The 25,616-nt window shown below is 35.0% G+C and overlaps 1 protein-coding gene across 3 annotated transcripts; it reads right to left on the bottom strand.

Moving 5' to 3' along the window:
- Positions 1-11,990: 11,990 nt before the first annotated feature.
- Positions 11,991-18,296, bottom strand: LOC105166369 (Calcineurin-like metallo-phosphoesterase superfamily protein). Of its 3 annotated transcripts, XM_011085705.3 has the most exons (9): positions 17,855-18,295; positions 17,349-17,432; positions 16,038-16,072; positions 15,797-15,908; positions 14,041-14,114; positions 13,591-13,702; positions 13,240-13,367; positions 12,511-12,568; positions 11,991-12,309 (listed from the first exon to the last, which is right to left on the bottom strand). In XM_011085705.3, the coding sequence occupies exons 1-9, from the start codon at positions 18,053-18,055 to the stop codon at positions 12,232-12,234; spliced, it is 882 nt and encodes a 293-aa protein (XP_011084007.1). In that variant the 5' UTR covers positions 18,056-18,295; the 3' UTR covers positions 11,991-12,231. The 3 variants fall into 3 exon arrangements, with proteins under 3 accessions (XP_011084007.1, XP_011084008.1, XP_020550975.1); XM_011085706.3 differs by lacking the exon at positions 17,349-17,432; XM_020695316.2 differs by lacking the exon at positions 11,991-12,309 and having other exon boundaries at positions 12,554-12,692; positions 17,855-18,296.
- Between the last annotated feature and the right edge of the window lie 7,320 nt (positions 18,297-25,616).

Here is a 25,616-nt window from a genome sequence, read left to right as displayed (position 1 = left end):
CTAGCAGGGTGAACAAATATGGGCCTATTATAAGCTTGTTGGCTTATGAGGGCCCCTCACCAGCTTGACTACCAAGTAGGACACCTCCATAAATGGCAAAAGATCATTCATCAACAAGAAAGAGAAGTTAGCCACATAGGTTGTGACAAAATGAGGAGATATAGACGAGTAACCCCGTCTCCCAACCACCCCATTGGGAATTCAAAAAATTATTTTTAAAAAGGTTTATTCTTTCAAGGTCCCCCTAGCTGGAAAGACTAATTGAAGATTCCCATTAATGGTTTTCGTGTTTGATGGGACATATCTACTGCAAATCACCGGTCCAAGTCTGAAAGAGACACACTTCGTCATCCGATGTGGAACCAAGGCTATAAAAGCAAGCCTTAGCCCTTCAATTAAGGGTAACACAAGTTTATACTAGCACCCATACGAAAGCACTATATTTAAAGCATTCAATTAATCATATTAAACCTTTATTACTATCTTGTCTTACTTAAATTCATCTTTCTACAATTGTTTACTGACTTGAGATCGGAGCGTTAAAGTTTTCTTTTTTTTTCCTTTTTACAGGCTCGCAAAGAATTAGACCCAAAGCTTTAAGTTTAAAGACTTTTCTAACGAGCGATTTCTGCTCGCATCAACATCAAAGAAACGAGTAAATTAGACATTTATAAATATAGCATAATGTCAAAAAATATAAAAAATGAGAACATACTCATATTTTTGGCGTGTGATATGCACTCTCTGTTATCTAACGAAGAGGGTGTATGTTGCTGCTTTTTTCATAACATAAGGGGATTTTTTATCTATAGAAATAACACAAGTAAATTTTATGTTATTTAACCAAAACACAGGGGTGTTATGGAATTTACCGAAAGAAAAATAATAATTGAAACTTAGTGGTCATAAAACTATTTTAAGTTGTAACGGCACTTTTAAAAGCAAAAGCTTTTAATATAAAAATAAGATTTTAGTTTGAGAAGAACGAGCAATAATTTCAACATATATTCAAGGGATAATTACACGTTCCTTTCAAAAATTTAGTCTAACTACATATAAATCTTTTGTAATTTGAAAAACTATATTTATTATTTTTGAGATTTTATTTCATTTAACAAATAAGTCCATTTGATAGTCAGAATTAACTGAATTTATTAACATTAATAATAAAATTTGATAATTACCCTCGGTTGACTTATTATGCACTTATTGTAGGTCTAATGATTATTTTCTAACTAAATTACCCTTATAACCGTAAAATATACTTTCATAAATGCATGAACGTTGAAAATGTATAAAAAGATGTATAATGTGTGAAGATATATACCATCTCAAATGCATTAATGTTTTCTAACTAAAGTATATTTGATCATAAAAGAATTTATTTAACATGTAATAAATCGATAATATGTGAAGATGTATAATGTTAAGTTAATCATTAAAAGATTTATTTGACATGTAATAAATTAGTAATAGATTCATCTAGGGTGAAAACAATTATTTAATTTTTTTATTAATATCAATAAATTCGATAAATTTTAACTAACGAATGAACGTATTTATTATACAGACGTAAGAGTAAACATCACTTTTGGTCCCTCAATTCTACCACTTATCCAGATTTTATCCCTCATGTTTCTCTTTCATCAGATATAATCCCTCAAATTTATAAATTTCATCATTTTTTGTCCCTTCGTTACCTAACCGTTACTTTTAACGAATTTGTTAAAATAAAAAATATTTCAAATGTCAAAAGGACTCTAAACCAAGACCTCAAGAACTCAACATCTTTACCACTCCATCAAATACACCACTATTAATGTTTTTAAATGAAATATATTAATATTTACTTAAAAAACTGTTTTTACTGTCAAGAGAAATCAAAATCGAGATCTCGTGTAAAGAATTCAATGCCTTTACACTCCATCAAATGAATAACATAGTGGTTTTACTAAATGAAATATTACTTATTTTACTGTAAACAAAAACATCTTAAAATGTCCAAAATAAACCAATATTAATCATTGTTATTTTACATATCTTGATAATAAAATTAAAATATAACCAATCAAAATAACACAACCACCAAACGATATCATAAATCAATACATAAAAATACATTAAAAAAGACATAAAAATCCTAAACAAATACACAAATGCGGTGTCACCAAATACACAAAAACAATCTCAAACATTTACAATTTTTCAATATAATTTTAAGATGTTTTTAATATATTTTTTTATTTACTATTATGTAATATTATATTTAGTAAATTGGCCAAGTTCTGCACTTTGATGAGTAGTAAAATTTCAAAAGTATTAGTTAATTTCTTTTATAAATAATCAAACCAAATTTTAAAAAAAAGACCGAAACTTTATTATAATTAAAATAAATAAATATCTCAACAAAACATTGGCTCTTTTTAGTAGTTTAATTATGATAATAAATAAATAAACCTTTGATATTGAATCAAATAAGTCGTAAAATTAACAGGGAAAACCGCATTTAAACGTAAGAAAATCACCCAAAATCGTGTTTCCTTTTGCATATGGAAAAATTTAACCCTAATTGAGATAGGGATTTCAGTATAATACCAATTAATGGAGTTTCTTTAAAATTTTCCAAAAATTAAAAAGAAAAAAGAAAATTGAAAAGAGAAAATCAGTGAGAGAGAGGCTCAGATCTGTAAGCAGCAGGCAAGAGATGGAGGCGCCGCCATGGCTGCAAAATCCGGTTACATAAGAAGCCATCCGGATTTGCCCAGCCAAGATACGGGTCGGATCTATCCCGTGCCCGACCCAACTCGAAGAAATTCATCATCACAGCCTTCACAGTGAAAAGGCAAAGAGAAATTGGTAGTTAAAGGTTGCAGAGTGAAAAGATGCATAGAAAGCAGGCAAAATTGCTGTTTCTCCATATGGATTTGGACTTCCAATTCCGTAGAACTGGAAGAGTCTTCTGATGAGTACTGTTGTTTCTGTTGTTGTTCTTGATAATAGTACATATATATATGTATCTATATCTATATACACACACAGTTACACACACTGGGAAGAATCCAGGGCATATACTGTGTGTGTGTGTGGAGAGAGGGTTGTTGATTGAGGCGTCTCTTTGATGAAATCACTGGGAAGACAGAGAGGGGCAACAACCCTCCGGAAAAAAGTCCCGGCTCTCTGCTTGCCCTCATTCTTGAGTTGGGGATTTTTGGTAGGAGGAATCAATGTGATTGTTTTCTCATTTATGTGGGTGATGGTGATGATGACCACTGCCTAGAGGGCTTTTTGGTAAATGTATTGAGAGAGATTGTAGGTAGGGGAATAGGGAAATCAATATATTAGATTAGGGGTGTCTATTTATTTATTTTTTTCTGATAAAAGTAAATTTTATTAAGTAAAAAAGAGTAACAATACAACTTGTTTCAAAACTAGGCATCTCCTCAACAGGTCAAGGAATCCACCATAAATGATAAAGTCTACATAAACTAACAGAAAAAGGTAAGTCAGCACTGAGGATCCTCTGTCGCACGTCTCCTCAGTAAGGCTTGACGCATCACGTTCCACTTTGTCAAACCGGCGGAGGTTGTGTTCGTATCAAATATGGTACACAGAAGCAGCCAAAAGGACAGGGTAGGACGCAAGATGGAATTCTTGCCCTTCCATTTTGTTGTTGCCCACAAAACATCGGTTGGCAAATTAGGGTTAGGCTAATCAAATCAAAGGGTCAATCGGATCACCTTTAAGCACTGCCAGGAATACCTACAATGAAAAAACAAATTTGTATATGTTTTCAGCGTGTCATCATTACATAAGATCCATGAATTGCCCAAGTGAGAGGGCCAAGGTTTGTCCGAGGTAGAGAGTTTCTCAAGAATAGTCAACCTAAGGACAAATGCATGTCTGGGAATTCGAAAGGGACCCAAGAGTAGTGAAAACCAGTCTATTTTAGAAAAAACTAACTATATTTTTTTTATAATTTATATATATATTAGGTTAGGAAATATTTAAATTTTTAAGATAATTTTTAATAAAAATTATAGATTATTGTCCAATATTAAAAGTTTTTGAAGAAACAATTTGGTATATTATTAAGTTATTTGTGGATTATCTGATTACTCGAAAGAAAGGTAGATTTTAATTACTATGGGGAAAGATATTTTTTAGTTATACAAAAAATAATTCAAGCAAAAATCATTATAAAAACATTCAACTTATTTACAAAAATATTTTAAATTGCAATAAAAATATACTCATAAACTTATAGCTTTTAGTTTATTTTAGAATAATGTAAGAGAAGCGTAAACACAATTTATATTTCCAAACACCTCTGTTAACTTAATTTAAATTATAATTCGAAAAAGAAATTAGAGATTGTTTAACTAAATTTTTTTAAAACATCTTATAAGCTCCTATATCTTATAAAATATTTTAGGAGCCTATAAAATATTGGATCTTATTTTAAAAATAAACTCTTAAACCGTTTGGATAAAATAAGATGCTAAAGCTCACATCTTATAAAATATTAGAATGTTTGGTATTATAAGATCTTTTATTGGTAAAATGACCAAAAAGAACATGCTACCATTATAATAAAATAAGTTGTTATTTATTGACATATTTTATATTTAAATATTTTTAAAATACTTTCATAAATAGTTCATATTAATTTCACTCCAAATAAAAATTTAATAAATATTTTTTTAAAATAAAATAAATGATAAATTATTACCTAAATTTTACTAGTCGAATATTAATATAAGTATGTCATTAATATTTTCTTTATCAATGACTGTTTCTAGTCATGTAATTTATAATATCTTGAATGTATATTTTTTAATAAAAATAATATTAAAATAAATTTTTAATGTTTAATTATAATAATTTATTATTAAATAATAAAATATTTTTTCTTTTTAAATGCACAAAAAAATAATAACAATGAAATACTTAAAAATTAGAGAGAGAGAGAGAAAGAGTATGTGTGTGTGTGAGAGAGAGAGTGTGTATGTGAGAGGGGAGAGTGTGTGTAGGTGAAATTATTTTAAAAATGTAAAAGAAAATAAGAAAATAGAGTGGAATTGAAATTATTAAAATTTTGAGTGGCACTGCGATGACAAAATGCGGTGCCACAAACTTTTTTTTAAAAAAAAAAAATTTCATCGCACATCTTTAAATTAAAAAGAAATTAGTGAAAAATTCAAAAATTCGAATCTTGGTGAAATATTGATGAAAATGAGCAAATTTGATCTCGTGGGAATCGTCTCGACGAGAGGATTCGAGTGATGGCCGTCTCAGGTCGCGATTCATCCTGACGGCGGAGAAACAACGGCAAACAATTTCAGCGCAAATATTAACGACGGAAATACTTTAAATTTTCAGATCTCAATAAATACTTGATGAAATTGAGCAAGATTGATCTTATTGGAATCTTCCAGACGAGAGGATTTGAACGGCAGTGGTCTCAGGCCATGATTCATTCTGACGGCGTAGAAACGGCAGCAAACAGCTTCTGTGCGAATTTCGGTAAAAAAATCTTCAAATTTTCATATCTCAACAAATACCTCATAAAATTGAGTTAGGTTGGTCTCATTAAAACTCTTAGGTCGAGTGAGTCCAATGGTGGTGGTCTGTGATCGTGAGTCGCTCTGGTGGCGGTGAATCGACGGCAGGAAGGTGCGGTGGTCGTGTTAAAAGCCCATTGTCTACGGTTGAAAAAATTTGAAATTGTTTGAGGAGAAATGTTCGTCTCATCAAGGGGAGTCAAACGGTATGTTTGATGGTTGACAACTCGCCGTGACGATACCAAAATTTTAACGAGAAGTTGACAGCAATTTGTCGCCGAACAAAGTAATTTTTTTAAAAAAATAAATTTAGTCACCGCGGTGACTTGAATAATATTTTTTTCTTTTAAAAGTTAATGGCACCGCGTTTTGCCGTGCCACTCAAAATTTTAACAACTTCAATTCCACTTTATTTCCTTAACTATAATTTTTTTTTAAAAAATAATTTCTCCATGTGTGTTTGTGTGCATAGAATAAGGATATTTTTATCCAATGACATATTAATCTTAAAATTTATAAAATATCTTGAAAAAAGTTAGAACATTAACTCTTTTTAAAAAAATTTATAAGATCTAAAATATTTTATTTTAAAAAAATTATCAAACACTATTTTGGAGCTTATAAGCTCTTACTCATCTTATAAAATATAAGAGAACTTATAAACTTAAGCCAACCACCCTTCTTAATCTAAGTTTATTTGCAAATTCCCCCTTAGAGAAAATTGGAACAAATCACTTATCGCAATGTTTCTGCAACTCTAAGGACTGAAGAAAATTCAAAGAATATTCAACAAGAAAACGTCTGAACAAATATCTGGCAATATCTCGAGAATTCCAAGGAGTGTTGAGCTTTATTCACGAACCCCAAGATCTTGAAAACATGCTAATGCATTCCCCCATGCCTTTGCACAATTCACAATATATTGGAGTAGGATCAGACCACTGACAATTTCCTTCCTTCATTACTGATGTAGTGTTTTATTTATTCTGAAAGTGAGTTTGACTTCACAGCTGCAATTTATTTTTAATTATTTCTACAATTTTATATTATGATGTTAAGAGTGATCGAGTTTAATATTTACAATTATCTTTAAACATTTATAATTTTGAGTCATTTGGTAAATTAAGTTATATCTAAAATAGATTATTATTATTATTTTGGATATGGTATGATTTATCTCATTATCTAGTATGGAGTTAATACTATTTGCTCGTCTCAACTATTCCTAAGTTTGTACATTGACCCCCTCAAATTAACAAGTGTGATGCATGCGAAAAACGAACATATGGAATAAATAATGCTAGTAAAAATTGTGGTGTTCGGTTCACTTGGAGTGAGAAGTGGTGAAATAAGTGCTAAAATATAAAAATAGTGAAATGAGTGAAGAGGATAGAGTTATTGTTTGATTTTCTTTATACAGTAGAGAAGATGATATAAAATGAAAGCTTTAGGTACGAGATTGCAATGCTCCTTTAACCTAATATGGTAACAAAAAAGTAGAAATTATAGTAGGTACATTCAAAGTGTAAAACATGTGTGAATGCGTCCTTCTGAACCTGTCTTTATGATATTTGGGGACTTCGACAACCACAAGGTTATTGGAGTAGGTCACGAATTTTGAAAAATCATGATCTCGAAATTGTTGATGATGTTAAATTCACCTTAAATTTGGTGCAGAGTCTCCAACAGCTAGCTAATCCCTCTCGAATTTGAGGGGATCCTCTAAATTTGAGGAGTAGCTAGAGGATCCCCTCAAATTCAAGGGAGGGGGGTGTTGGAGTCTATTGCGTATCTTCTAGGGGATAAGGCTGCATTCTCAAATTTCCAAGGAGGTGGTTAAGGAACCTTCTCCCAACTGAACTCCGATTGTTAGGGTTTTATAGCACTTTTCCTTGGGGGCTGATACTCCTTATCCAATTCGTTGAGGGGGACATCCAGAGGTCCTGCTAGCCGCCATCAAAGTCCTCCATGGGCACCATGTGGAGGGTCTTTGAGTTTGATTAAGGGACTTTATGTCCCTAAGCCTCCTTGTAGACATATAAGGCCTTTTTAGATTAGCAAGCAAGGCTAAATAAGTCTCTCTGCGTAGATCCTTGAGTTCAAGAATATTTAAAGAAGTTCAAGACGGAGATCGACTTGTTCGTTGAAGCTGCGCTACAAATTATAGCATTTAATTCAGGATTACAAGAACTAAACCCTCGAATTAGTGTTATAAACATTCAGATATATTCTCAAGAAGATCCAAGCGGTAAATTCACTTTCAAATTCTCAAGTCGAAAGTCAAGACTAGCATTTAATACGGGATTATTAGTGTTAGCCCTTGAATTAACGTTATAGAAGTTCAAATCAAATCAAAGGGAGATTTACAAGAAAATTTTGCCTTTGAATTCATCAAATTCATTCTTGGAGAGAAGAATCAGAGGATTGAACAGAGATTCTATCCACTTTTACCTGTCAAATACATATTTTCATTTGTAATAATTTTCTTATGTATCAATTTTTTAAAACGACAGAGGCAAGGCGCGAAGAGGGGGCCATTGTTTTTTAATTCCTACAAGAATGTTAGTAGCATAAGCATGCTTAGAAAAGAAAAGCTTACTTCATGCATGTAAGAAGCATGGCTTTTATGAAGGTGCCTCCATAAAGGACAGTTTAACGGGTGCCTTTTATGTCTACTCCTGTATAGGGCTTTATTTTTCTACAAGAGGATGCTAATAATAAAGATGTGTATGAATAGATCTTGTAGGAGCAAGATTATTGTGCCTCCTCAGAGGAGGGCTTATAATAGGGGCTTACTTGGAGTAGGACTTAGGGACCTCGCTTCAGGGAAATAAGGTATCAGATCAAAGTAGAGCGTAGGTGCCTGCATGGAACACTATTTACAAGTTCTCCAAAGAAGGACCTAAATGTCTGATCGAAGGAGGGCTTGTGTGCCTTTGTGAAAGATAGAGCTTTTTTCTGATAAGGATGGGAAGGTAGCCTGAGGGCAAAGCTTTATTTTGAGAAGGATGCTTGCTTGGGGGCAAGACTTATTTTCTGAGGAGGATGCCTACTTGGGGGCACGGTTTATTCTGAGAGGGCTGAGAAGGTGTCTGTATGACGGTAGGGCTTTATTCTAAAAAGGTGCCTAGGTGGAGTAGGGACTCATCCTCTTGTTCCTTGCATTTTTCTCTAAGGACTTCATTCTTGTACTCTCTAGCTTCCTCCAAGTTAATATATTATTCAACTTGTGCTATGAGATTGTAAAAATTGGGGGGGGGGGGGGGCTTTAGTTAAGGAATTGAAGAAGTCTCAATCTTGTAATCCTTGTAAAAAAGCACGGCTTAGTACATCAGATATAGTAGTGGGGACCTCTAGGACCGCTAAGTTAAGATATTGAAGATACTCCCTCAATGATACTCTTCTCGTTATTATAGGGGAAAAAGACTTATGATTGACTTTTGACATTATTTATTACTGGCAAATTGGTGGACAAAGAGAGAGTGAAAATTCACCGAACGATCGGGTTGATCCTAGAGGCAATTGATTGAACCATTGTTGGGCAAATCATGTTAAGGTAGTTACGAACACAGGACACTTAACTCCAATGGTATAACAGTAGCGAAGGGCAATATTCTCAAAGCATGATAGGTGCTCCTAAGGATCTGTGTTTCCATCGTACTACGACAGATTGGGTTTCTTCTAGTTGAACGGGAGTTCATCTACCAGGACTTTTTCGTTGAAGGCGGTACCCTCCTACTCCTCCATGGGGACCCAAAGACACACCTCTGGAAGTCTAAGAGTTTCTGCTTAAGCTTATCAATGTGCGTTCTTCAATCCCTATGGCACCTTATTGTGAGGGAAGGTGCTCTCTCATTTTCCCCAAAGGGATGTCCCATCTCATTAATAGAGCACATTAAAAATCGGATTAGTAGGGACATTAACATTAAGTAATAATAATGGTGGAGCTGTTGAAGTTAGGCCTTGAACAGAGGTAGTAATCATCTGTCGAAGGTCCTCCCGCATGAGGAGAACCATCCTTCTGGGGAAGTCATTCAAAGAGGTGTTAGCTCCGGCGTTGGTAACTTCCATTGTTCTCACGTCTTAGTTCTATCTTTCCACATATGACGCCAATTGAAGCGTGCAAAACATGCACGTATGAAATAAATTATGCGAGCAAAATTACGGTGCTCAACCCATTTAGAGCTGGAAATGGTGAAATAAGTGCTAAAAGATAAAAACAGTTAAATGAGTGAAGAAGAGAGTATTATTGCTCAATTTTATGTAAGATAGAAATATTGATATGAAATCAAAACTCTTGGTATGAGATTACAATTCTCCTTTAAGCTTACATGGTAGCAAAAAATAATAATTGTAGTAGGTAGACTTAAGAGTGTAAAACGTGTAATAATGTGTCCTTCTGATCGTTTAAGGTCCCTTTATTTGTAGGAAACCACAAAATTATCAGAGAAGGTCACGAATTTTGAGAAAACTATCTTAAAGTTGTTGCATAATGTTGAATCCCCCTCAAATTTGGATCCCTACAAATACATTTATTTTCTTCGCTATTCAATTAATATTTATCAATCGACCTAATTTCAAATGAATAATTTATAAAAAAATTAGCTATTTGTAAATTAATCTCAATAATTCTTTATTTATTAATAAATTATGAGTAAAAATAGAAAATAAAAAAAATAATTCAATTAGTACAATTTGTAAAAAAAAGAATTTGAAAAAAAAAAGAAAAAATATCCGATGTATCTACACCAAATCTAATCATCCCCATTGATACTAACTTTTACATATTTTCTTTATATTTTTTACTTATTTAAATTAATATACTCATTATTAGAAAAATCACCTAAATCCCCAACAAAAACAGAAAACAGCAATACAACCCAGTTTCAATCTCGTCAAGAGTGAAAGAATGAAACGCTGTAGGCTCAGATCCGGAAGTCATGCGGGCAGAGAGAAAGAGACACCGCCATGGCTGCAAAAACCCGGTTGCACATGAAGCCACACGCCATCCGGATTTGCCCCGCCAAGATACGGGTCGGATTTCTCCCATGCCCGACCCAACTCGAAGAGATTCCTCATCACAGCCCATTCACGCGCGAAACCCAAAAAGAAAGAGGAAGAAACGAAAAAGAGTAGTTTGAATGTTGAGGAAAAGATGAAGTTTCCATGGAAACAGTACAGAGAGATCTGTAGACTGTGAAAAGAAAGAACCAACAGTACTAATATTTCCACTGGTTTCTTGCGCAGCTGCTGTATATGATTGGCGCGCGCACAATCGCACACACTGGACGCTGTCCAGGACGGCAACTGTCGGCGATGAGCAAGGGCCGTTGATTTACAATCGGAGAAATCATTGGAAACAGAGAGGGGCAACGGCCCTTGCTGTGAAATCCCAGCCCTCTGTTTCCCTCATTCTTGAGTTGGGATTTTTTGCCTCGCTCTGGTTTCTTTGGTGGGTGGGCCTTGTGCTTATTATATTGACGACGATGTCGGCTGCAAGTCGAAAGCGCGTTTTGGTGAAAGTGGGAGCTTCAAGCGACTTATCAGTTGTTCTAATTTATAATCCAGTAAAATTCTTATAAATTAATAACGTAATTTATTAATTTTAAAAATATTAATTAATCAATAAATTAGTAATTTAATATTAATGTAAATAAATCTCTTACATTATTTTTTCATGAATAAAACATGTACTTTAAATTATGATAACATAAAATCAATAATTAGCAATGACTATTGATTGATAGGTAATGAACTTATTAACATAATAAAAGGAAAGCAACACGACGGACGCAAATTACATATATGTAAGTATTTTTTAATTTAATTAAGTATGATTATAATTTATAGGTTCTCAACCGTTATATGGATAATCATAACAAAACATAAATTTTAAAATTTTAATTAAAAAATTCAACGAAAATTAAGAATTTTGATCAAAATTAGAATGCATTCTGTACTATGCACCAAAAGATTTGGAACTTTTTTTTTATAAAAATATAAATTTTTAAGTTTTAAAACTAACAACTAAAAGAAGAGAAAAAATGTCATTCTCCATGCTTCGAGGTCTGTTTTTCAAATTGGATTAGTATTAGGTAAATAATGAAGAGGTATCTTCAAATTCGATATAATTATAAATATTTTTTATTTTTTTAGAAAATATCGATATTTTCCTAATAATTAGGTTTGTTCAACAATTGATATATTTTATTAGCTTCTGTTGGGATTTTATCCAAATTTCTATTGAATTGCAAAAAATGCCAGTTTAGCTCTTGAATGATAATGGGCATTACAATTAACACTACCTTGAATGATCTTGCACCCATTAACTATTTTATAGCATCGATACTGGAGGAGACGGCTATGGTTCATATCTCAAGACTAGAGCTAGGAAAGTAAGAAGTGAGCATGTGAGTGTGAGTTATCAGGTTCTAGAAATTGTGAGAGCAAGAACATTGTATAAATCAGCTGAGAATTTGCAGCATTAGGTTTGAGTAATAAAGAGAGCTCAAAATGGCAGCTGTTTGCTTGCTGTCAATCAATAACTAAAGCAGTATCTGAACTGCATGCCTTCATCCAGAACCAGCAAGAATGGGGGGCTACAAATATACAAACAAATCAAAGAAACATGCTTCTGGATAGAAATATCCAGAGACGAAGACGAGGAAGACTACATGACCGCCCTACCCCTTTGTTGAATCGATAGTTTGTGTTCAACTTCTCCGTTCAATGAAACAACGAACGTGACCTGTCATGTATGAGCATGTATTATTACCCCAACACTGTTGTTTTCAAACATGACAAGGCTTTGGAGATTTTTATTTTTGGTGATTGAATTAACTTCAGTTCTTGGAGTCCCAATTCTTCATTTTGCATTCATCTACTGAGAAACAACACAAGCAAAAATGTAGGAAATTCGGAGTTTAGCAGCAAGAGAGCCTATGCGTACCATCTCCAATGAGTTGACCCGATGGAGAAGGAAGCCGTTGACTGTTTCCCTGGAATAGCTGAGTACAAGGGGAAATTGTTTAACAATAGTCCCAAAGAATGTAAGAACCAAGTTTTGAAGGCGCAGTACTTCCCCAAAAATTGAAAAAAAAAACAAATTGAACCAGCACAGAACCACGCTTTCTGCGAAGTAAAAAAATTATGCATATAACACAAACATTTATAAATAACACAAATTTTAACAAGAAGAAATAAAATATATTTCAACAAGATACAAATACTTCATTTAATAAAGCAAAAATTTTCCTACAAATTCATATACAAAATCTTCACCTTGTGATATTTTTGCACTCTGAACCCAAAAAGGTCTCTGTTTTCAAGGTTTCCTTTTTTGGCTGGTTGAGTGAAGAGAGAAGGAATTGCCAGGGAAAAAATTCCATCAAAATGACAGTTCCTAAATGGAGTGGACGAACAATTTCTCGGTTTCTCTGTGTGTTGATGTGAGGAGGAAAAGTAAGGGGAGGGGAGCTCTGTGTGTTTGTGTTTGTGTATACTTAATTCCAGATGCGGTTCAGCCAAAATGTTCAATAATCTTAAAATGCGATATGAAAAAGAAATTGGGACTACTTTTTAATAATTTGCCTAATACGAGAGCAGAAGAGTTGTTATGGTAAGGCCAAGTATAAAATGTATCTTCACAAACACTAGGAACATAGAGAAAAACACTCACTCTTTAGAGGCCAAATTCGGATTCACAGCAGTAATATGAGGACCTTTATTCACTCGACCTATATCAGACAACCACATCGCTTCTCCTTGGAGGTGGCCAGCACACGTTTTCATGCTCATATATGCATCCTAAGGGACAAAACAAAAGAAGGCAGAAGCTGATATGAAACCGTGGTTGCATTTGCTTTGTAGTCTTTTAAGCATTTTACGAGGAAATGTGTTAACAATGGAATATATACACAGTTCTTTTAGTAACAATTGGGACAAAAGCAATAACATATTGCAATAAAGGATAATCTGATGTTATCTGCTCAGGATAAACTTTCAAAACTTGAAAATCTTTCATGCTTACCGCTCCATATTGCTGTAACATGGTGTGTAAAGGCTCAAAAGAGGTTTCTTTTCCTATTTTCTGGATATTATAGTCACAAGAGATCAATGGGTGGAATCCAACAACAATTCTCCTGCATTAGTTCAAGGTACAAGAATATTATGATTGATGGAATGAGCATGAGAGACATGAAGAATCAAAAGTGTAAAATTACATCACACTAACATGTAGATTGAATCTATATTGGAGATGTGGCCTTTTGTTAACTTAATTTTGTAAAAGGACTCTGCTTCCTAAATGTTGAAAGAGTGGGACTCAATTATGACAAAGAGCAATTAATTCGTTTCATATTCAATGCCAAACCAACAGGTTTCTTCGGTTGTCACTTGAAAAGTATTGAAAGTTGCATTTGCCGCTCACAAGGGAAGAAGTGAGTGAATAAAAGAATCCCAATAACTACTGCAAACTTACCAGTCACTGTCACTTTCTTTTAGGGTCTTCGTCAACCACAGGATCTGATCATTTCCGCGTACACTTGATGGATCCTAAATCATAATGTCAATATAGTTATAGAAGAGTACATTACTGGAAGCAAGAAATAAAGAACTAATGCAAAAACCTTTGAAGTCAAAATACTATGCTCAGCACTTTGAAGGAAGAAATGCGCCATAAAGGGAAAAAAGAAAGTGAGTGAGAGGGAAAGTAAAAATGGTACATATTAACTCATGAACTAAAGATCTCCATTGAGGCATTAGCATCAGAAAAGAAAAAAGATGTGGTTAAGCATTAGGAACTATGTCTCTGTATAGCGTATGACTTTTCACTATCCAGATAAAATCTTTGATTAATTGTCATCTTTACTGAAAGTACAGTGATTGAGAGGCCAATCTCCAACACATCTTATCAATAATCCCTGCAGTTACAAAAGTATACATGTGACTGCTTGCAGTTCTTCAAGTCTTTTCTATTCTTTGCTTCTCTCGGATGAGGTAAATTGATATATTAGTACAGATGATGTTTATCCCAGAAACTGTGGTAGTACTGTACTTGTATATGAAAGAGTACATGTCTCAAGCTAAAATACGTATATCAGTGCAATAGATCAAGAGAGAAATAGCAAATTATAGAAAATTCATTTCTGTCTTCACCATGGGGCATGGTGGAGATGATAGGAGTGATGCTTCATCAAACATATTCAACAGAAAAGTATATGTAAACTATTGAAGTGAAGCAGACTCATTCATTCGGTATAGATAAATAGCAACCATATACTCAGTATTAACCATAGCAGATTTGGAAGAGTAATAATGCAGTTGATAAAAGTCCATCTGAAGGTGTATAAACTTGGCATTTTTTCTTTTTTGATTAATGATATATTCAGTATTGTACATACATATTACAATCTATGTAACTCAAAGGCCAGCCAGAGGTCAATTTTAAATGTTGTCCAGAATCTCAAAATAAGATACCCACCTCTTAACAACTCAACTGGTCCACCTGATGGGGTCATCAAATTTTTACTATACCTGAGTAACAAATGCTCATAACTCTTACAACCGCAATATGCTGGCACTAATTCCTCATTTGACATGGTTACAACTTCATGACTCAGTGATTTTACCTAAATTCTGGGAGTGAAATCGTAAATGGGGAAAAAGATTCATGGCCACAGTCGAGTAGTGAGAGGTGAATGGAAGTGTGCAATTATATTTTCAATAATTGTCTCAGAGATGTGTTGTCCAACAACAAATTTCAAATATTATACTTGAGAACCATAGAAGAACTTTACTATTTTAGCTTTTAATATATCTTTCACCAGCTTAACAGAAAAACTGATTTTTGTTCCTCTGAGATTCTTGAAATTTACTAGGCTATTTTTATTCTATAGAGGCCTGTTTCACTTGAACTTATAGGTTGAGATTTGAAACTTTATTCCCAAGGATGACAGAAACTGGCAAAGTTCAACAGTAGTTTATAGTTTAATTCTTGTCAAGGGATCTTCCAATCGGCAAAGGTTTCAATTTTGCTAGTAGAAAGAGCTACACCATTCATAATGGAAGTTGAAATAAAGAATAAGCATGAAAGCAAGACATGCAAAGGACAAAATACGCTACCTGCTTAAGCAACCATGAGGAAAACTGCAGCATTTGACTTAAAGCAAGAAATCTATCCGCAAAGAAATTAATGAAGTAAATAAAAGAAGAGACTTACAAAACACATCTCACACCTGGAATAGCACGGTGTCCAATGCAATAAAATCTAGAGTTTGTCCATAAGGAATTTTGACTTTCTTTAAGAAGTATGGTTGCGCTTGTCCTCCTAAAGCCCCAGAAGTGTACCTAAACAGGTCGGGAATGGCCGGTTGTGAAATTGGAGAAAGTAGATTCAGACAGAGTACCGTAAAATGAGACTAACATGATGGGCCTAAAAACTAAAGACATATTCAACTGTATAAAGAAGCGGCTTACCAGGGCATCTTTTGCAAATCAGAAAACATCGCTGCCTGTTTACAAAAGACATGTCATATAGTTATTGATTCAAGTTAATGAAAACCAGCATATGTAAGGTTCAAACATAAAAAAATTAATTAAACAACCAACCAGCAACAGAGATTATAGCAAGGATAATTAAGTTCAAAGAACAAAACTATGCCATAGCAACAGCAGAGTAGTGATCACAAAATAAACACACATCTCAACGAAAACAATAAAAGCATTGTATCGTGATTTCGGACATGATTCTCTCTCAGGTAGACATAATGTTAGTTCTATATCTCCAAAAGTGGATGACATACTAAAAGTGAACAGAAAAGAAAAAGTATAAGAAAAAGGAAAACCACTTCTTTGGTTTTCAGGCATATGAAATAGAGCATGTGCAGGACCAGTAATATTTCATGGCAATAGTTGTAAGGACCGACTACTAGTAAGCTTATTTTTCTTGTCCCACATTGGCTACACATGTCTTTTTCTTTATACTCAATGATTCATATAGAGCCCTTTGCTACCTCATGATTTGAGAAGTGTAGGTAGGTGGATTTTGGTACAAAAGCCCCACATGGGCACCTGCCCGTCCCGTTCCGAGCAGGGCTTGGCCACGTGATTATAATCATTTTTTGTGGTAGAAACGCTGTAAATCCTACACTTTTTCAACTTTTATTTTTATAACTCTAAAGCTGCTTAGCCACATCTTTTTAGCCGTTTTTGACTGAGCTTAGTCTCTTTTGTTGAGGAAAATCTGAGTTTTGACCAAGCTCTGTGATCTGATTTTATGAGAGCCTGAGGCTGAATTATCTCAACAAACGGAGGCCTCTCTTCTACACATAGGCCTCGGTTTGGTTCATTTGATACACAACTCGGAACTCTTCTTCTCCTTTCTTTCTTTGCTACTATCCGTCTTCTCTCATGAGTTACATTGTCTGTTGTTCCAACTCTTTACAACGAGTGCATGTGTTAGAGACTGTTGTGTTAATCTTGAGGGGAAAACGGTTGTAACCATTGCACCACGACCTTATGGAAATTTTTGCTTTCAAGGCAGTGGTTATTCCGCGACACAACTTTAATCGTTTACTTTCCTAACAATAGTAATACATTAATTACAAAAGGGCAACATAACCACCTCATGCAAATTGACATATTATACCCAACTAAAACTATCTTGGACCCAGAGCTCAAAGAAGCATAAAACTCTGTATACGATAAAGTTGAGCTAGCAATTCAAGAGTCAAAAGATGCAAAGTCAAACAAATTCACATTTACAGTGCAATCAAAAGTGAAACTCACATTCTGCATGAGGGAATCAGATTCTCCAAGTTCACTAATGCTTACTACAAAACGCGCTTTGTAGGTCTTCGCCACCTTCATCATCTTCATTAGCATCAAGATTACAGTTACAATAGGGCCTCGCCGAAATTGCACAAACAATATAACAAACTAAAGTAGTTTGAAATCACAGGATAAACTCTTATAGAAGCAAAATGATCAATATCCATCAGCAAGAATGCGTGCTGCTTGAATATTTACATGACAATCCATGCTTAAATAAGCAAATCATACATTACTAACAATACTTAAAATAGCACATCCAAGAAGGAAATCACATTTTCTCCTCCAAAAGAAAAAAAAAATTAAAAGAAGGAAAGGAATTGTGAAGAACATATATTCAATCATTAAACAGATAGATCCAATAATTAACTCTCCAAATTGCAGAAACACACTTCAAGAGCAAAGAAATATCCAATCTTCTACCAAGAAAACAAGGACCCGTCAAAGAGAATGAACAAACTGACCTGTTGCAGCAAAAGGTTCTGTTCTTCAAGTGGCCTAAACCCTCCAGCAACACTTATAAAGTACATATCAGTCGGCCCGCCTACGCTGGAGATGCTACCATGAGTAACTTTCTGGGGCTGGCCTATATTGAGAGCTATATAAGCTGCAATGCAGAGAGAAAGCTGGGTGATGAGAGTGCAAGCCCATGATTTTTCCTTCATTTTTGAGTCAAATTTCTCAGCTCCGAACGCATTTCCTGTGTGATAATCTCAATTCCGATGAGCCCATCAACGAGAGATCTTAGCACATGGGATGGAAGTTTGTCTTTCTCAAATGAATATTATAGTTGTGGGCATGAAAATTTACTGCGTCGTGAAGAATTTCTGCACCCGGCAAGCTTCTATAGCGCCCCCTATACAATACTCTCGCTTTGGATCTTTGACCTACTCTCATAGGTAAAAACCTATTGCAAAGTGATTTATTTGGTTTCTCTATTGAGCTCAAGGCAAGAGGCAATCATATTTTTTTTAAAAAGTTTAATAAATAAAAGAAATAAATAATTCAAACTTTAAAATATAAAAATGAATAATTGGTTACTAATTTAAAATCTAATATAAAAATAATCAATAGTAAAAATATTATAGATAGAAAAGTAAATTTATTTTATGTTACTAACTAATTTATTTAAAAAAAATTGTAATTTTTTTAATAGAGTTAAACAATTATATTAGATTTACCTTGTCTTCTTGAATACAATATATGTTTGTCATTATTTTTCATGAACCCAAGTCATAGAAACTAAAATTGTTATCTCCTTTGAGAAAATTACTACAAAAAAATCATACAATGTAGTTGGTACTAAGAGAAAATATTCTCTTTAGACTTGGTACTAAACACATATGATAGTTGTTGAGTTGTAGCAGTCAATAAAGAAAGAATTTTCCAAATAAAAAAAGAAAAGAAAAAAAGAGTGGAGAATAGAACCATTGGATGGGATTAAGATGGTGTTTGGCTAAAATTGTTTAAAAAGATTAGTGATTGTGGTATACTCAATGCGTGGGGAAAAGTATTATTTTACTTTGTTAAGTATGCCTACTTTTAATTTTAGTTTGATAATTATGTTCATTTTTTTTTAGGTTCAATAACTTACGAAATTGCTTACTTTTAGTCCTCTGGCAGATTTTCGGATAATTTTACCCCTATGAGTGCATATGGACTAGAACTGCCTTTCAAAAGTTGCATAGAGGTAAAATCATTCGAAAATCAGCCAGAGGACTAAAAGTAAGCAATTTCGTAAGTTACTGGACCTAAACAAAAATGGACATAGTTATCGGACTAAAATTAAAATTAAGCATACTTAACGGACTAAAATAATACTTTTCCTCAATGCGTGTATAAGAAATGACAGAAATTTATTTAATATTTATAAAAGTATATAAAATTAATCTGATATATTAAAGGTAATTTTTTTGTTATAACTGGCCTCTGGAATTTTTAAAAAAAATAAATATGGTAATTATCATGAATTTGATGAACGTGTTTAGAAATATGAAATTTAGAGGATAAAAAGTACAACACAATGGAGAGGAAAGAAAACACAGAGAAAAAAAACTTTATGGAGTTTTTTTTCGATAAAGGTAATTTCATTAATGTGAAAAAAGTACAATCATACATTATAAACAAGTATCATGAATTGGGGTCTCCCTCGACAAGCCAAGGGATCCGCCACAATTTATAAAGCCCTCATGTACTAACAGAGTGAGGTAGCTCAACACTAATAATTCTCTACCTAACTTCCTCAAAAACTACGAATCCAAGTGTAGAAGTTTCTCGTTCAGTCTGCTGAAAAATCAATCTGTTTCTTTCCTGCCAAATGTAATAAATGAGGGAGGCCATTAGAGCTCGATACGCCGTGCTAACAACATGGCGTCTTCTCCATTTTGTTGATGCCCATGCGATATCCTCCATCCACTCGCAGTTTGGCCATGCATAGCGAATTTGTTGTCCAATCACCACTAGGCACTGACGAGAGTACTGACATCTAAATAAGAGGGGGGAATGAATTTCGATTTGTCCATCTATGTATAGAGTACACGCCCTACCCAAGTGTCCAAGCCAAGGTTTGTCCATAGTAGACAATTTACCCAATATGGCCAAAGGGGCCTAAGAATAGCGAAAACCAACCTAAATTACGCCCGGATGGAGAGAAGATGGCATAAGCCTCCCTTGAGGTGAAATCGCCACTGTTTGACCTCCAAATAACTCGATCACGGCCTCCATATATAATAGGGAGGGAATGCATGCTCCAAACAGTCAATATCGATAATAAGAGGCCATTGTCATTGCCCATCAATTATGATAGTGTGGATGGAGCCTATCTGCGAGCGAGGTATTAGTAAGCCGTTGTCCCCGAGGGAATCGCAGTAGAAGAGGTCCCATAGAATGCTATGGATCCTGCCAAAGAGAATAAATCTCCATTCTCAATCCTATATTCAATATATGGAAGCAGAAGATTCTGTAAGAGGAGTTTCCTCCATCCCCATGAGCGTACTCGGTGACTCACCGTCCATATGGGCTGCTCCAGCAAGCGGACATGAAAGATCCAGTCCACCTACATAGATGAACGTTCCCTCTTAATGACATCCCACATATATCTACTCATAAGTGCTTTGTTTAGTGCAAGGATGTCACGTATTCCTTGTCCCCCTTCCTCAATCGGTCTGCATCCATTCTTCCATGCCACCTTTGGGTAACCTATTCCAGTCGCTTCTCCACCTCTTGAATAATCCCTTTGGACAATATGAAATCCATTGCCCAGTAAACATTAAGTCATAAGGATGTATCTGATAAGTTGCACTTGGCCAGCAAACGATAGCTTGATCCCCTCCCATCCCTTAATGCGGCGAGTATCAATCTTCAGCAGTAGAAGTTTGCAATCAACTATAGTCAAGCGAGAAGCAAAGAGAGGGAGGCCAATGTAACAAACAGGAAGGTGCCCTTCCTAAAGGCCTAGAACCGCGAGCAAGCTGTCCCTTATGCTGTGAGCAGATCTAGAGATAATCAAACGGCTCTTGCTTGAGTTAGCATGCAACCCAGAAAAGCAAAGTAAACAAGTCAAGCCCCTTCTTAAAGATACTGATAGAGGCCACATCGACTTTATAAGATAATAGTAGATCATCCTCAAAACAAAGTTGTAAAGGACCTAAGTCCTAAGAATGCCACTGAAAAGAAAAACAGCCCTCCTGCTCAATCAATTGCTACAATACCATGTGAAGCACCTCCATAACAAGAACAAATAAGTAAGGGGACATAGGATCCCCCCTGCTAAAGTCCTCTTTCTCCCAAAAAGAACCTATGCAACGTACCATTAATACGCATCGAGAAGGCCGATATAGTAACACACTCTTCAATCCAACGATATAGGATTGCAAGGAAATCCCATTCCACAGTATCTTAGGCCTTACGAAGGTCCACCTTTAAGATACATCGTTGAGGAAGCTGTTGTTGATTATAACCTGTGAGTAACTCCTGTACTAACAGTAAATTATCCCCTATTGAACGGCCTGGAACAATGCATTCTGAGAGGGACTTATGATTCAATCCAAGATTGTACTCAAATACTGAACTAGTATCTTCCTAATCACTTTGTAAATAACATTACAATATGATATGGGCCTAAAATCAGCAACAAGAGTAGGAGCTTGTACCTTAGGAATGAAAACAAACAGAGTGGAGTTTACTTACCTCAACAGTTTTCCAGTGGTAAAGAAGTCCATAATCGCTCACGTTAATTCCTCCCTCACAATAGGCCATGCGGCCTTGTAGAATCCTGGCGAATAGCCATCAGGGCCCAACAATGTGTCCTCAACAATGCCGAAGAATGCCAGTTTTATCTTAGAAGCAGTCACCATCTTGAGGAGAGCGAATGAGTCCTCCTTGGTGATAATATATCGTGCCCACGGACGTAGGAACCTCAAGTCAAGGTATTGATTCCTCCACTTCCCCCCTAATAGCCTCTGATAGAAAGAAATAAACTCATTAGTTACCTCCGTTAGTTCTGTAAGTGTTCGTCCTCCTTCATCTTGTATATGAAAAATCCATTTAGAGGCTCGTCTCATGGAAACCTTGTAGAAGAATACTCAGGTGCACTGATCACCCCTATTAAGCCACTGTATTTTTGCCTTCTGTTGTAGCATGATTTGTGCAAGCTTCATCGCCTTCATAAACACTAATCTGCAGCAGTGCTCCAGATGCAAGAGGAAGCTATTATGGTGATCCGTCAGGAGAATGCTTTGGGCAGTCGCCAGGAATTCCTTTGTCAGCTTAACATTTAGTGAGGTCCCACTTATTCCTCCTTTGCTGTCTAAAAACAGGTTTTAGGGCCTTAAGTTTGTTAGTAATTGCATACAACATTCTGCACAGAAGTAATGAAACCCGATGATTGGGCAAGATAGTTATCAAATCAAAACATACTTACTTGTTGAGACGGTGAGTCATCTCATAGAACCAACGGAGAATGGTCAGAGGCTCGAGGGGTTAGGCTCAAGTAGTAAGTATTCAGCTAACTCTATACCCAACGATCATTAGACATCATACGATCCAGTCTTTTTCATAAACTCCATTTATCATGACTGCAATTGTGCTAAGTAAATAGTTCCCCCCTGCATTAGGAAGGTAATGAACCCCGTACAGCAATGTAGTCTCAAAACTCCTCCATGGATACTTGAATGTCACCGGAAGTAGCACAAACATCACTCAAGTCGAGCACTACATTAAAGTCATGCAAACAAGCCACAGTTCATCAGCGCTATGCCTAGCCAGGGAACCAAGCGCCTTCCAGAGCTCTCGTCGTGTACCCACGTCATTGACCCCAAACACAACTGTCACTAGAACATTCTCATGCAAAGCTCAAATAAGGATCCGACAGTGTATGAATTGAGTACCAACATCCAAGATATCAACCGCAATATAGTCATCATCCCAAGCAATCCAAATATGATTGCCAGGCACAGAATGATCACTTAACCATTTCCAACTAGGCAAAACATTAAGATGGACTCAAGAAAAATATATAGGAGTTATTGTTCTCCAAGCAACCATCAGACACAATCACTTGATGATCCATACGGTTCAGACCACACACATTCCAAGTAGCTGAATTCATCATGTGTCATTGGACAACTGGCTGTTTGGTGGCCAAGACTATTACAAGCGTTGCATTTTGGAGGGATCCACTCATACTCAACATCCACTTGGCATAGGACCTCTCCCCCATCATCCGTTGAAACCATGATGATAATATGCTTTGGTAGTTTGGACGAGATGCCTAGAATAACACACAAACGAGTGAAATCCAGTCTTGTGCATGCCTTCGTGTTCGCATCCTGATAAAGTGGTCGACCAATACCACTTGCCACAGTACTAAGTCCCTCATTCGTCCAGTATTCAACCGGCAAATGTTGGAGTTTTACCCAATTGAAACCTGCATGTGTTTTTATTTTTTGAATGCCATGCCAAGCTCCCATCTCTGCAGAACGATCGGTTGTCCCCAAAATAATCATAGACCACCCTCAAGTACCTTCTCCATCACCGTCTCGGTCTTAAATTGAAACCATTTTTTGTGGCGATAATATTCTTAACTTCCAGCCAAATCAATCGCACATAATCATTCAGATGATGATAGTATGGTTTCTTACTAAGAAAATAACCCTCCGCCGTTGCCATCAAACAGCTGGAACCATCTCGGACCAAATCCAACAAGGGACGAACAATTATCTCACCATTTTGAATCATAGGGGGAATATACAATAACATTTTTCGAGATGAATTATGAAATCCATCAGCAAATTTATCAATTGTTTCACTATGAGCATAAATCGCAAAGAGAGACACTTTATTGATAGACTACCCATTGGTGGAGGACTAACAGTGGCAGTATCGGGCAATGAAATAGGGTCAGTCATCAACAAGGGGGGTCGTCAACGTAGTCATGCATGGCTTAGAAAAGGCCGAACTCAAATCTCTCGTGGCGTTCTTTGAAACTGGAGAAACGCTCCTTGGAGGTGGCAAATAATCTCCCAATGGTATAGACATCTCCATGAAGATCGGAGAAGATGAAGAAGGCGGCGCATGTGCTGTCAACAAAGAAACCCTAGCCGCACTTTCCGTATGTGGATCAAGAACCCTAGGCAAAGTGATAGTTGGCGGTGGCACCTCACTAGGAGAAACCTAGAGACGGCGCCATAGCATGAAGTATAGACATCACCTGTTCCGTCTTCTGCAGACGGGGAAGCCGCCTTGTTGGCTGTAAAATAGGCGGAGGGTGAAGAAATGGCGTTAGTTGATGCAAAGAGACGACGCGCAATCCATCTCGGCTCAATCGATCATGGGTGCGATCTTCTCGAAACTTCTCAAGCTACCTCGATTTCAAATCAAGCAACGCGTCCATCGTGACTCGATGACCATTGTCAATCACCTTCGTTGCCAAAGCAAAAAATTCCATCAAATTGAATTCTTATTGAATCCTCGATTTCAATTCATCCTCGATTGGATCATGGTTTTTTGATCGCGTGTCCAACAACATCAAGCCATCATTGGCGTCTTCTGTTACCACATTGCCGTCCACCATCGCCAATGAGAAGAAGAATTGTCGCGTGAAGTAGTGTGCGTATTAGGTGTAGTGTATGAGAGAGAATAGAGAGAATTAGAGTCCATCATGAATAAGAAGGTTGTCCTTCCACCTTGGCATTTTACTTAGGAAACTATTGTTGAAGTAGAAAAATAGCTTTATGAAGTTTGTAAAAAAATTAAAAATGAATTAGGAATTCCTTACTTTTTTATAAAAGAGCTTATAAGATATTCTTAAAAAACTTAACCAAATTGATATGATAAATTCAACAATGAATAGTTAGAGCATATTTTTCATAATTAAATGGTATTTTGGTTATGATATGGTAAAGTATATAATTAGATTATATTTACCATCACTAAGAAGCATGATTATGTCTAGTGTATAAAATTTTGAAACCAATACAACTTCAAGGAGATAATCACTACAAGAAAACAGGGTATCAGAGACCAAAATTTAGAGACGGAACAAAATCCGTCTTTATCAGAGACGGATTTAGAGACGGAAATCCTTTTTATGATAAATTATTAATAATTTCTATTTTACAGACGGATTTAGAGACGGATTTATAATTTCGTTAAATTCCGTCTCTATTTCCGTCTCTGATACTGTTAAATGATTGCTTAAAAATCAAGATGGCTGAGATTTGATTATTTCCGTCTCTGTTTCCGTAGCTAATTTTTTATTTAATTTAGCCACGGAAATTTCCGTCTCAGATGGTGTAAATAGAAATTTTTTTATTTATTAAAATATTAAAACACAAAAATAAGAATTTTTTTATTTATGTAATAATAATTAAGTTGTAATTATATAACATGATAATATATATATTTGTATAATTATAATGTATTTTTAATTTTAATTAATTACAGTAAAACTAAAAGTAAACTTTTTATTATTATTTTTTATTTTTTATATATATTTTTATTTTTGAATTTTTTATATATTTTATTTGATATTTAATATTTTATAAATTTTATAGTCAAAATTGACCATATATTATAATTATTAATCAATATCATACATTTTATTTTGGATAATAATAGTGATGGTTGAATAATTTTAATTATTATTTTATTATATATATAATGAGATCAAAAAATTTAATCAATAATTACGATATCTTAAAATCTGGTTAATCGATTCACACCAAA

Source organism: Sesamum indicum, linkage group LG7 (genome assembly GCF_026168435.1).
Source record: "Sesamum indicum cultivar Baizhima isolate 11 linkage group LG7, ASM2616843v1, whole genome shotgun sequence".
Classification (NCBI taxonomy): domain Eukaryota; kingdom Viridiplantae; phylum Streptophyta; class Magnoliopsida; order Lamiales; family Pedaliaceae; genus Sesamum; species Sesamum indicum.
The sequence above is the reverse complement of the archived record's forward strand: the minus strand, read 5'-3'. Positions and strand labels throughout refer to the sequence as shown.